Source organism: Bos taurus, chromosome 13 (assembly GCF_002263795.3).
Source record: "Bos taurus isolate L1 Dominette 01449 registration number 42190680 breed Hereford chromosome 13, ARS-UCD2.0, whole genome shotgun sequence".
In the NCBI taxonomy this organism is placed as follows: Eukaryota; Metazoa; Chordata; class Mammalia; order Artiodactyla; family Bovidae; genus Bos; species Bos taurus.
This window is the reverse complement of record NC_037340.1, coordinates 48,145,659-48,157,796: the sequence shown is the minus strand read 5'-3', so window position 1 is coordinate 48,157,796 and position 12,138 is coordinate 48,145,659. Positions and strand designations below refer to the sequence as shown.

General features: G+C 38.0%; 1 protein-coding gene and 1 long non-coding RNA gene across 5 annotated transcripts in view; one reads left to right on the top strand and one right to left on the bottom strand.

The window, feature by feature from the left end:
* The window catches only part of LOC112449307 (uncharacterized), a 34,463-nt gene extending 30,300 nt beyond the window's left edge, over window positions 1–4,163 (top strand). Inside the window, exons 2-3 of one of the 2 annotated variants that reach the window (XR_009496923.1) lie at window positions 2,678–3,134; window positions 3,850–4,163. This is a non-coding gene — a long non-coding RNA (uncharacterized lncRNA). Of the gene's footprint in view, window positions 1–2,677 lie in introns of both variants that reach the window. The other variant, XR_009496922.1, reaches the window with a different exon arrangement.
* The window catches only part of MCM8 (minichromosome maintenance 8 homologous recombination repair factor), a 46,264-nt gene that overhangs the window by 9,180 nt on the left and 24,946 nt on the right, over window positions 1–12,138 (bottom strand). For all 3 annotated transcript variants that reach the window (XM_010811422.4, XM_005214608.5, NM_001193036.1), the window contains 6 exons: window positions 11,789–11,819; window positions 11,115–11,255; window positions 8,143–8,284; window positions 2,642–2,837; window positions 715–934; window positions 178–387 (listed from right to left, as the gene is read on the bottom strand). In XM_010811422.4, coding sequence (XP_010809724.1) covers window positions 178–387; window positions 715–934; window positions 2,642–2,837; window positions 8,143–8,284; window positions 11,115–11,255; window positions 11,789–11,819 — 940 coding nt within the window. The remainder of the gene's footprint in view (window positions 1–177; window positions 388–714; window positions 935–2,641; window positions 2,838–8,142; window positions 8,285–11,114; window positions 11,256–11,788; window positions 11,820–12,138) is intronic.

The following is a 12,138-nucleotide window of genomic DNA, read 5'->3' as shown; positions in this document are numbered from 1 at the left end:
TTGCTGCATCCCGTAGGTTTTGAGTTCCATGACCTTTAAAATTTTTTTTTATCTACCTATTTCTAATGTTACCCAGTAGGAAGAAAAGCAAATAATTACACAGAAAATTTAAGAGAAATCTTATAACCCTCTACCCCCTTTCTAAGCCAAAAGAGCAAGAACTTAAAATAAATGAACCTCTGTTAGACGAATCAAAGATTCCAGCTGCCTAGTAGTGATTGGTGAGCTACTTAATCGCTGGCTCTGCTTCCGGAGCTCAAGGTAAAAATTCTGAAGAATTTGAGCAGCTTCTGTGGATAGCCTTGGATAGACATACTGCCTAGAGTAGCCAATGTACTTTCTTAATAACTGGTGGGGAATTGGATCTATTGTTTCTCCAGGAACCACCTAAAACATGATAAAAAAGGCCCAAGATTATAAGGATATGTAGCAAATAAAATCTTTCTGCTAAAATAACTTGTTTAGATAAATATAATATTCTAAAACTATTCTAATACTTAGATAAATATTATATTCTCCAAATAAACCAAACTCTGCAGTTCTAGCTCTTGGTCTAGCTGACTTAGATTATTTCAACTGAACTTTATACAAACTCTAGTATTATAAAAGGTGTTTGCTAAGAAAGTTTACATACTACTGCTCTACAACAAGCAACACACTGAACTCTGACTTTCAAACAAAACTGAACCAAATTATTAAAGAGAAGAAACTTACCTTCAGTCTTTCTGATAGTGGCTTATCAGAAACCACTTCAAGTATAGAAGTATTTGAATCCTGACTATTCATACGAGCTACTGTGGCACTGCTAACAGCTCTCTGCTTTCCAGCCCTTATTGCAATCACATGTTCAGACAGTAAATGATCATGATCTTCATTTGGAGTGTCTAACAGGATAAAGACCAGATCAAATCTGGATAGTAGGGCACTCCCCATTCTAAAGGTATGAAAGAAAGAAGAAACAGTGATTGGAATTAAACAGAAAACCTAGAAAGCTGTTTATTCACTTCTTTACTAATCAAGTTCCATGTAGAACTTAAATAATGAAGCTTTAGGTTAAGGAAACAAGCAATAGCTTCTGGATTCAATTTGCCCACCAACTCCAGAGACATACCAGGTCACATGTACACAGGCTTATATGTACCCATATGTTGAGGATGCTTTTTCTCACACCATCAAAACCACTAAATTCTTCTCTATGTTCTATATGACTTCTGATGATTTAGGATTATTGAAATTACAAGCTAGAATGCTTCATGATACATTGAAGATTATCTGGTTGAGAAATTCTTAATCTTTTACATCTTTTGTCTCACCAAAACGCTAAGTCTCTAAAAGCACCTACGCCCATTTAGAAGCAAAAATACCACTTTTTATTAAATATACATCTATATGCCTATTAGTCATTTTAGTAAAAGTGCTGTGTTCTACTTAATTTTTGAATCTACCAATCACATAACTCCTTTATTTGAGACCAACAAACTGAAATGCAGAATGATTAAAGACTCTGACTAACATTCTAGCGGTACCACTAAAACCAGAATCAAAGTCTCCTGGATCCTTGTTCAATAGGATCTTTCTGATCTTTCCAATTTAGGACTTTTGTCATTTTACTAAGAAACACTAGTAAGATGGCTTTTTTGGTGCTGGTAGTACAGAAATACCCAGAATCTCAAAGTAAAATTGTGTATTTTACTATGTACCATTTCTACAATTCCCAGGCAGTCCAGTGGTTAAGACTCCACCCTGCCAATGCAGGGGTGAGGGTTTGATCTCTGGTCAGGGACCTAGTAAGATCCAACAAGTAGCAAAAAGATTTTTTAAAAAAAGAAAAAAAGTAGCTATTATTAAATATTATGAAATTAGCATTTTGTTTCCCACTAGAATTTTTAAAGTTCTAAATTTTCATCTGAGGCATCTTTTTGTCTTTTTTTCACTCGTGCATCACTTGAGTCTATTTTCCCCTTCCCAAACATTTTGTTCAACCTGTACACAACAAATTAGAAGAGAAAGCATACTCACATACAGATATAAACACTGGTTTTGGAAAAAAGTAGGATCACATCACATATACAAATAAGCAGGTAACGTGCTCCTGTCACTTAACAGTAAAGCACAGACATGTTAATTATCAGAGTATATGCAAAGCTACTTTCATTCTTCTAATTGCTGCTTTCCACAGTATAGTCTTACTGTATAGTTCAACCACTTCCCTATCAATGAGCATTTCGTTTCCAGTTTTTGATGGTGATAAACAATGCTGTAAAACCCACCCTGTCAACATATCTTTGTGTATTCTTGTGCCTGTTTCTGTGAATATAACTCCTAAAAGAAATGGCTGGAACAAACAGAAAATACATTTAAAAGTGATAAACATGCCAAGCTGTCCTTCAAAATCTCAACTATGTATGTGAAGCCCCATTTCCCCACTCCATTGAAAATAATGATTAATATTTAAAATGTTTGCCAATCTGGTAGATGTCAATAGCACTTCATTGCTTTAAATGGAGTGTTCTAACACATTTTTGTACATTTATTGGAAACTTGCAACCTCTGTAAAATATCCATATGTATGTCCACAGTTATCTTTTTCATACCTATAGGGATTCAATATATTAAAGTATAAATATTTGAAGAGACTTACTTTAAATTCTCAGAAACTGTTTTGGCTTTATTGTAGTGTCCTCCAACTGGATTTGCAGCAGCAATGATGGAAGTTCTTGCAGGGAGGCTACAAACCATGCCAGCCTTAGCAAGACTAATACTTTGCTGTTCCATGGCTTCTAACAAGGCTTGATGCTGATTCCCCATTTTATCAAATTCATCTATTCCACAGATACCTGCAACCACAGTAAAGTAATTCAGACAAAAATTTTTCCTTTGGTCAAGTTTCAAACCTAACAGGAAAGAAATTATTCCACAATAAAGCATATTTCCAAAAATTTCCAACAGTTAAAATTATGAAGTGTCATACAGTCCAAAATTTGTACTTGATTTACAGCAAATAAAATATTGGTCTTATTTAACTTATTTAATTAGCATTTTCCACAGGCAAAGCACTACATGTGAGGGTTACAACAATGAAGATATGAGAGTAACCCTCAAAAAGCTTAAAGAGTTATATCTGAATAGATGAGGTAAGTATATACACATTCAAGATAGTGTATTTTAACAACTATAATAGATATGCATCATCATATGAATTTTCTGGGGGTGAGGTGGGATTAAAAGAGGAAGGGGAATCTGGAAAGGTTTCAAGAAAAAGGTGCTATACAAGCTGGGTCTTTGGGAACAGTGGGCAGCATAATTTGGGAAGGAACACATGGGCTCTAAAGTCAGAAGACTGGAGTGCAGGTCTCAGCAATACCCGGTGTTGACTATAAAACCGTACAGTTAATTGTACACTCAAACTCTTTAAATATGAAGACCCACCACTGAATGAAGGCATTTTATGTGCCAGATGTATTTTACATCTAATCCACAGGTTATCGGAGGCCCTCTAACGTTATCTTGTAATATTTTTCCTCTCTTCCTCTTCATACCATGATAATTTGGTGGTCATGCCCCAAGGGCTTTGCTATGGTTAAACCTTTGTATACCTACTCTATGACTAGTCAGTGCACACCTCTCTGGAACTGATGGTATTATTGGAAATTCTCGAGATTAGTAGTATAGTTCCTCAGAGGTGGGGATAGGGTAGGAACAAAGTCAAGCTACCTCTTTCCCACTTTTCAAAGTATAAAGCAGGAGCTGGCAAACTTTTCCTATAAACGGGCAGATGAAATTTTGATGTTTTGTGGGCCACATACAGTCTTGTCACATACTCTTGGGTTTTTTGTTTGTTCTTTACAGTCCTTTAAAATGGCTTGTGCCCACACGCCACAACTACTGAAACCCACATACCCTGTGCTCTGCAACAAGAGAAACCACCGCAATGAGAAGCCCTCACACCGCAACTAAAATGTAGCCCCTGCTTGCTGCAACTAGAGAAAGCCCTCAGGAAGCAATGAAGACCCAATGCAGCCAAAAAAAAAAAAGTCAAAAAGGATTAAAAAAAAATAGCTTGTGGACTACACTAAAACAGGCTGAAGGGTGGGTTGATCTGTGGACTGAAGTTTGCCAGTCCCTGGTTTTAAAGCATAAAGTTTAAATTATGAACATTTTAAGCTCTTTCTAGTCTGTCTACAATTGATATATCTTGTTACTTGTTTTCAAACAATTTTTTGGTCATTTCATCAGATATTGAAGAAGGGAAATATAAAACAGCTCTATTTCTCATTTTTTCCCCTGAAAGTCTTCAGTAAAAATTTTAGTAGGATCCTATTTATCATTTGGTAGGATTATATTTGTTTCTAGAATCTGCTCTCTGTTGACTAATATTCTTTTGTATTTTAACAGTAATATATATATATATAGTTAACGGTGATATTTTTACCATCATAATGCTTGGCTTATCTACATAGATTTGAAAGAGATGGCCATGGAATTTTAACACTCTGCATCTTAAATCCCATTAGCGATCTGCACAGCTAAACACTGTATCACCTTCAACTTCTTTTTTAATGGAAGATCTGACAGTTTAACAAAGTGTGAAAGTGTTAGTTCCTCAGTTGTCTGACTCTTTGCAACCCTGTGGACTGTAGCCCACTATGCTCTTCTGTCCATGGAATTTCCAGGAAAAATACTGGAGTGGGTTGCTATTTCCTTCTCCAGGAGGTTTTCCTGATCCAGGGATCGAACCTAGGTATCCTGTATTGTAGATACATTCTTTACCATCTGAGTAACCTCTTCCTGTTTCTTATTTTCTTCACCTGCTAACTTAATAAAAATAGTCACTTCTAATGAGCTACACAATAACCAGAGAAATGCTTTAGAATTTATGAATTCATCAAATATTTACTGAATGCTTTTTATAAGAAGAGGTGGCAAGAATACACAAAAGAATTATACAAAAAAGGTCTTAATAACCTGAATAACCATGATGGTATTATCACTCACCTACAGCCAGACATCCTGGAGTGTGAAGTCAAGCAGGCCTTAGAAAGAATTACTAAAACAAAGCTAGTGGAGTTGATGGAATTCCAGCTGAGCTGTTTCAAAGCCTAAAAGATGATGCTGTTACAGTGCTGCACTCAATATGTCAGCAAATTTGGAAATCTCAGCAGTGGCCACAGGACTGGAAAAGGTCAGTTTTCATTCCAACCCCAAAGAAGGTCAATGCCAAAGAATGTTCAAACTATCATACAATTGCCTTCATTTCACTTGCTAGCAAAGTTATGCTCAAACTCCTTCAAGCTAGGCTTCAGCAGTATGTAAACTGAGAACTTCCAGATGTACAAGCTGGATTTAGAAAAGGCAGAGGAGCCAGAGATCAAATTGTCAATATTCTTGGACCATGGAAACATTCTTGGATCATGGAAAAAGAGAGTTCCATAAAAACATTTATTTCTGCTTCATTGACTTAGCTAAAGCCTTTGATTGTGTGGATTACAACAAAATGTGGAAAATTCTTAAAGAGATGGGAATACCAGACCAACTTACCTGTCTCCTAAGAAACCAGTATGCATGTCAAGAAGCAACAGTTAGAACCAAACACAGAACAATGAACTGGTTCAAAATTGGCAAAGGAGTACAAGACAACTGTACACTATCACCCTGCTTATTTAACTTATGTGTAGAGTACATAATGTGAAATGCCAGGCTGGATGATTCACAAGCTGTAATCAAGATTCCTGGGAGAAATATCAACAACCTCAAGATATGTGGATGAAACCACTCCAATGACAGAAAGTGAAAAGGAACTAAAGAGCCTCCTGATGAGAGTGAAAGAGGAGAGTGAAAAAGCCAGCTTAAAACTCAAGATTCAAAAAACTAAGATCATGGCATCTGGTCCCATCACTTCATGGCAAATAGAAGGGGAAAAAGTAGAAGCAGTGACAGATTTTAGGACTTCCTTGGTGGCTCAGATAATAAAGAACCTGCTTGCCAATGCAGGAGACCTAAGAGACATGGGTTCAATCCCTGGGTCTGGAAGATCCCTGGAGAAGGAAATGGCAACCCACTCTAGTACTCTTGCATGGAGAATCCCATGGACAGAAGAGCCTGGCAGGCTACAGTCTGTGGGGTCACTAACAGTCAGACCCAAATGAGCAACTAACACACACACACACACACACATACACAGTGACAGATTTTATTTCCTGGGGCTCCAAAGTCACTGCAGACTGTAACTGCAGCCATGAAAGTAAAAGATGCTTGCTCCTTGGAAGGAAAGCTATGACAAACCTAGACAGTGTATTAAAAAGCAAAGACATCACTTTGCCAACAAAGGCTTGTATAGTCAACAGATGTGAGAGCTGGAACATAAAGAAAGCTGAATGCCAAAGAATTGATACTTTCAAACTGTGGTGCTATAGAAGACTCCTGAGGGTCCCTTGGACTGCAAGGAGATCAAACAGTCCTTCATTGGAAGGACTGTTGCTGAAGCTCCAAAACTCTGGCCACCTAATGCAAAGAGCTGATGCTGGGATTGAAGGCAGGAGAAGTGGGCGGCAGAGGATAAGGTGGTTAGATAGCATCACCAATTCAGTGGACATGAATTTAAGCAAACTCCTGGAGACAGTGGAAGACAGAGGAGCCCAGCATGCTGCAGTCCATGGGGTAGCAAATAATTGGACATGACTTATCGACTAAACAACAACACTGTATTCTAGGCATATGGATATAACACTGCAAAGACAAAATTGTCAGTCCTTGTTGTGAAGGTTACATTCTGTTCAGTGTTGGAGGCAGACAATTAAAAAAGTGCTCTGGCAAGAGATGTAGAGTAGGATAAGGCAAACAGGGTCAGTGGGGGTGGGGATTACAGTGTAAAATGTGTTGTTAAGGGAAGGTCACACTGGGGTCTTTTGAACAAAAAATTGAAAGAGCCCTGCAGACTATCTGGAGTAAGAAGGTTCCAAAGTACAAAGGCTGCAATGAGGGAACATAACATGCCTGGAGTGCTGGTGCTATACTTCGAGGTATAGCAAGGAGGCCTATGTAGCTGGGGAAGAGGAATAAGAGTGAAGAAATGGGCAGATAATGAGGCAAAAGAGGTGATTAAAGGCCAGAATATGAAATGGTGATTAAAGGGTATCTGTGTCAATATCAAACCTGGCTTTCACCAAGTAAGATGGGAAGGCACTGAAGGGTTTTGAACAGAAGAACAATGTGATCTAAGTTTTAATGGGATTGCTCTGCCTTGTTACAAACAATAGAGCAAGGGTGGTCACAGGCATGCCAACTAGATCACAGTAATAATCCATGTGAAAGATGATGGTGCAGCAGCAGTGGATAAGTGGTATCCAGAAGGTAGAGCAAACAAAGTCTGCTGACAGCCTGGATGTGAGGTATGAGAAAAAAATCAAGAATGTCTTCATGTTTCCTGATATAAGCAAATAGCAGGATGGAACTGTCATTTACTGAGAGGGGAAGATGAAGATTTTGGCTTTGGACATGCTAGGTTTGAGAAAGTTGCAGAGATACTGCATAGGCAAAGGGATATATATGCCTGGAGTTCAAGGGAGAAGAAACATAAATCTGGAAAACTTCAGCATATAGGTAGGTGAAGAGCCATGAAACTAGATAAAATAACCAAGCAGATAAGTACAGGCTGAGAAGAAAATACTACAAAAACTAAGTACTCTGAGGAGCCAACCAGTTAAGAGGCTGGGGAGATGAAGAACAAGTAAAGACAGACGCAACAGTGAGTAAAGTAAGAAGAAAATCAGAAGAGCGCAGTGTCCTAGAAACCAAGGAGATAAAGTATTCCATTGATGCAGTGATCAGCTATGCCAAACATGGCTGACAGTTACTGGATTTAGAAATGTGACATTGCTGGCAAACTGGACGGAATGATCTCAGCTGGACTAGAATCTGGGTACACACTGCCTGACACATACATAGGTATGTTTTCCCAATAGGGTTAAAACATCACAAAGAGAAACAGGCAGCAGAGCCCAACTGTCGATCTCTTCCTGCTGAGCCTTCCAACTAGATGTCTTATAAATGACTCTTGGAACAGAATGTAAAGAAAGTAATTGAAAAAGAAAAGACTTTAAAAAAGCCCCAGAATTATTATTATTATCTGCTTTGGCCTCTTACCTTGATCACCAAGTACTAGGGCACCAGCTTCCAAAGCAAAATCTCCAGAGGAACTATCTTTTGAAAGAGTTACAGTCAAACCAGAGGTGGTTGTGGTATTACCACAAACATACACGCCACGTGGAGCAACACTGCATACTGCCTAATGAAATGGAGAGTTTAAAAGAATCAAAGTAAAAGGGAAATAATACAGTAGTGGCTCACAAACATTAGCTATATGCCAGTCATTCTTCTAAAAGCTTTCCCATACAATCTTCACCACCACAGTAAGAGTATTATACAGTATTATACACAGTACTATACACCTGTTACTGATGTAGAACTAAGGTCTGAATAGAGTAACTCACACAGCTATGAAGGTGTGAGGTTAGGATTAAATCAAACCCAAGCAGGCTGATTCTAGTCTGTGGTCATGTGAATACACAACTGCAATTTATGCTTCATTTCAAGTTAAAATAGCAAATATATAAGTATTAATTTTAGTTTCAGAAACCCCAGTGCTTCTTTAAACACCAGCTAATAAAATGGCTTAATAGTGTTCACCATGAAACAAGGTAACAGTACACAGAAAAGTAGTTAAGTAGTGCAAGAGCTAAAAGCATGGACCTCTGGAGGCAGGTAGATCTGTTTAAACAGGTCTTGGCTCTATCTTGTACCTACTGGTGGTGCTACTCTTGAACCTCTCTTGAAACCTCAGCTTCCTTCGGTTTTATTACACACTGCCTTGAGGGTTAAATGAGATCATATACGCAGACTTAACCTGGTACATGGCATATATGTGCCTCGTGCAAGGCCACTGTACACCTCTGTGCACCTCACAGCCCTAGTAGGCAGTGCTTACCCTCCTATGTCAATAGTGTGCTCTGGACTGATGTAGCACACACCTAAGGGAAGCTTTGGTGCCTAGCTAAATAAATGGTAGCTATCATTATTTTTGTTACTTGTAATTCCTTAGTTGTTAGTTTGAGAATATGTTGGCTTACTAAATGGTCAGAGGAAAATAGTTTAAAAATATAAATGACTCATAACTGTTCAGTTCAGTTCAGTCGCTCAGTCGTGTCTGACTCTGCGACCCCATGAACCACAGCACACCAGGCCTCCCTGTCCATCACCAACTCCCGGAGTTTACCCAAACTCATGTCCATTGAGTCGGTGATGCCATCCAACCATCTCATCCTCTGTCGTCCCCTTCTCCTCCTGCCCTCAGTCTTTCCCAGCATCAGGGTCTTTCCCAATGAGTCAGCTCTTCGCATCAGGTGGCCAAAGTATTGGAGTCTCAGCTTCAACACCAGTCCTTCCAATGAACACCCAGGACTGATATCCTTTAGGATGGACTGGCTGGATCTCCTGGCAGTCCAAGGGACTCTCAAGAGTCTTCTCCATCATAACTGTTAGTATTAGCCTAATTTTTAAAAACTTTGGCTTAGTGGGGCTAGCAGACTTAAATGAAATTCAGATTCCCACACACACTTTTACCCGCATACCTTACCTAAGTATACTGTTTTCATTTTTACCATCTACTCTGTTTCACCTATAACTGGATACTCTGTGTCTCAGTTACCAGGTTTGCAGCAAGGGTTCAGAACAGAATAAAAACAAGTTGGCCCAACTGGCCAAAACAAAATATGAAAACACAGGATTTAAAAAATATCAGATTAGAAATTAAAATAACTGATTTTTTGAAGTATACTTTTTATTTAAATATAATGTACATAATTATAGTACATATAACTGTACAGTTAGCAACAAATTTCCATGCAACTGACACCCATATCAAGAAACAACATAACTAGCATTCCCAAAGTCCCTTTCTAGGCACCACCCAGTTAGCTTGTAACACAATAAACTAGTTGTGATTTATATGAAACTTTAAATGAATAGAAAAAAAAAAAATAACTAATTTAACACTCAGCCATAGGGAATAATGACCCTGATGGACAGGTTATTAATACAATGAGGAGACCAGAGTTTTCAATTCTGGCTGCACTTCAGAATCACCTGTGGTTATAAACGTATAGATGCTAAGATCCTTAACCAAGAGATTCTTAATTCTTAATACTGGGGAAGGCCACAGTATTTTCAAAAAGCTCCAAAGCTGATAGTGATAGGGTTCCTAACCATTCTTACATTGGCTTGGCAGGTGTCACTCCAAGCACAAGCATTCCAAAGGCTGCACCTTCTAGGGCAGCACGGGGAGAACTACTAGGCTCTGATGGGCAGAGCTAGAATCTTGGGGACCAACAACATATTGGTCATGGGAATTCCCTTGTTTTAGACTCAGAGAGAAGCAGTGGAGATGGATGTGATTGACCTCTATCAGACTATTCTTAAAGCCGAATTCAGTGTTTATATAGTTGTATAAAGAAATATTGGGTGAGCCTGCTTTACTTTCTTGAACTATTCTATTCATAGGTAAGGTCACAACAATAAAGACTAGTATAGCAATGCTGCATACAAAAAATGGTTAGAGGGACTTCCCTGGTGGTCCAGTGGCTAAGACTTCATCCTCCCAATGCAGGGCAGGGGGGGCCCCAAGTTAAATTCTTGGTCAAGGAACTGGATCCTGCCTGCTGCATCTAAAGATCCCACATACCCCAGTGAAAACCGAAGACCCTGAATGTCACAACTAAGACCCAGTACAGCCAAATAAATAAATAAATATTTTTGAAAAGAAAGAAATTGTATTTTTTTTAAAAATAAAAAAAATAGGGGTTAGGGAAATGGTTAATATTTTACAATAGTTGACATCTTAACAGAGCAGTATGCTTGTACAGCCTGTGTGACAGGAGACTGGCTCAATGTGAAAGGATGGTCAGATACAAGTTACTCACACAAACCCCCAACTCACTCACACTATTTGACAAATGATATCCTCTGGAATACAAATACCCCATGTTTTAGGAAAATTCATTTGTGAATTATTCATGCATTTTATAAGCAAAAGGTCAAATCCTAAATGTCTGATTTCTTACCTGTAGCATCTGACTTTTTCCCAAGCCTGGGTCTCCAACAACAAGGACATGGGGATCTCCTCGAATTGGAATTCTGTTTTTGTCATCTGCATATTTCTGGCTTCCTCCAAAGAGTGCTAATGCCAAACCTGCTTTAACAAGCTCAAATGTGAAAGAAGAGAGAGAAAAAACAAGAAAGAAAAACAAAGATGACTAGCAAAAGGGGTGCTCCTCCTATATTTAAAACATTTGTGTGGGGATTTTTTTTTAAAAAAACATGACTGCATTTTGCTTTTCTCTTTTCCTAAGAAAAGTCTAAAAATACACTTCTTTAATGTAAATGATTAGAAAGCATATAAAATAAGGTATCGTAAAAGTCACCAAGTAAAGACCTACCTTGCCAGGCATTGAATCCATTCCACAAACCTGAGAAGTATTGGTTAGCTTCTGCTTTGCCATCTACTGTGTCCAGAGTCACTTTAAAAAAAGTCCATTCCTACTAACTCTAATTGGTAGGAAGTTCTATCTTATAAGGAACTGTGGTTTCTCTCTCACATCATTCATTTATGGAGAATAATGATTCATATTAAACTATGAATAACTAGCCAACAGAAATTACTATTTTTTGTAAAATCTTAATATTCTATTTTTGCTAAATTTATGTATTTTTTAGTAAAATGAAGTAAAATACTTACTTCATGACCAAAAATGACAGGGCAAAGCGAGCTGAAAAACAGAATACAATTCATAAATTCTAACTCACATTTTCAGGTGATAAAGATCTACTTTACAATCTGCTTAATTTACTTTACTTAGTACCAAACAGCTCAAGAAACTTTATTCTAACAATAAATTTATCAAAATTCTTGATGAATCTATAAAGGGAAGAATACTTTAGAAATTGTGTCTATGTAAGGGAGACAGGGTACTTACAAAGCATTTACATTACTAGCCTTTAAAACGCATCATAGGGACTTCCCTGACAGTTCAGTGGTTAAGATACTGCATCAGGGGTTTGATCCCTGGTTAGGGAACTAAGATTCTG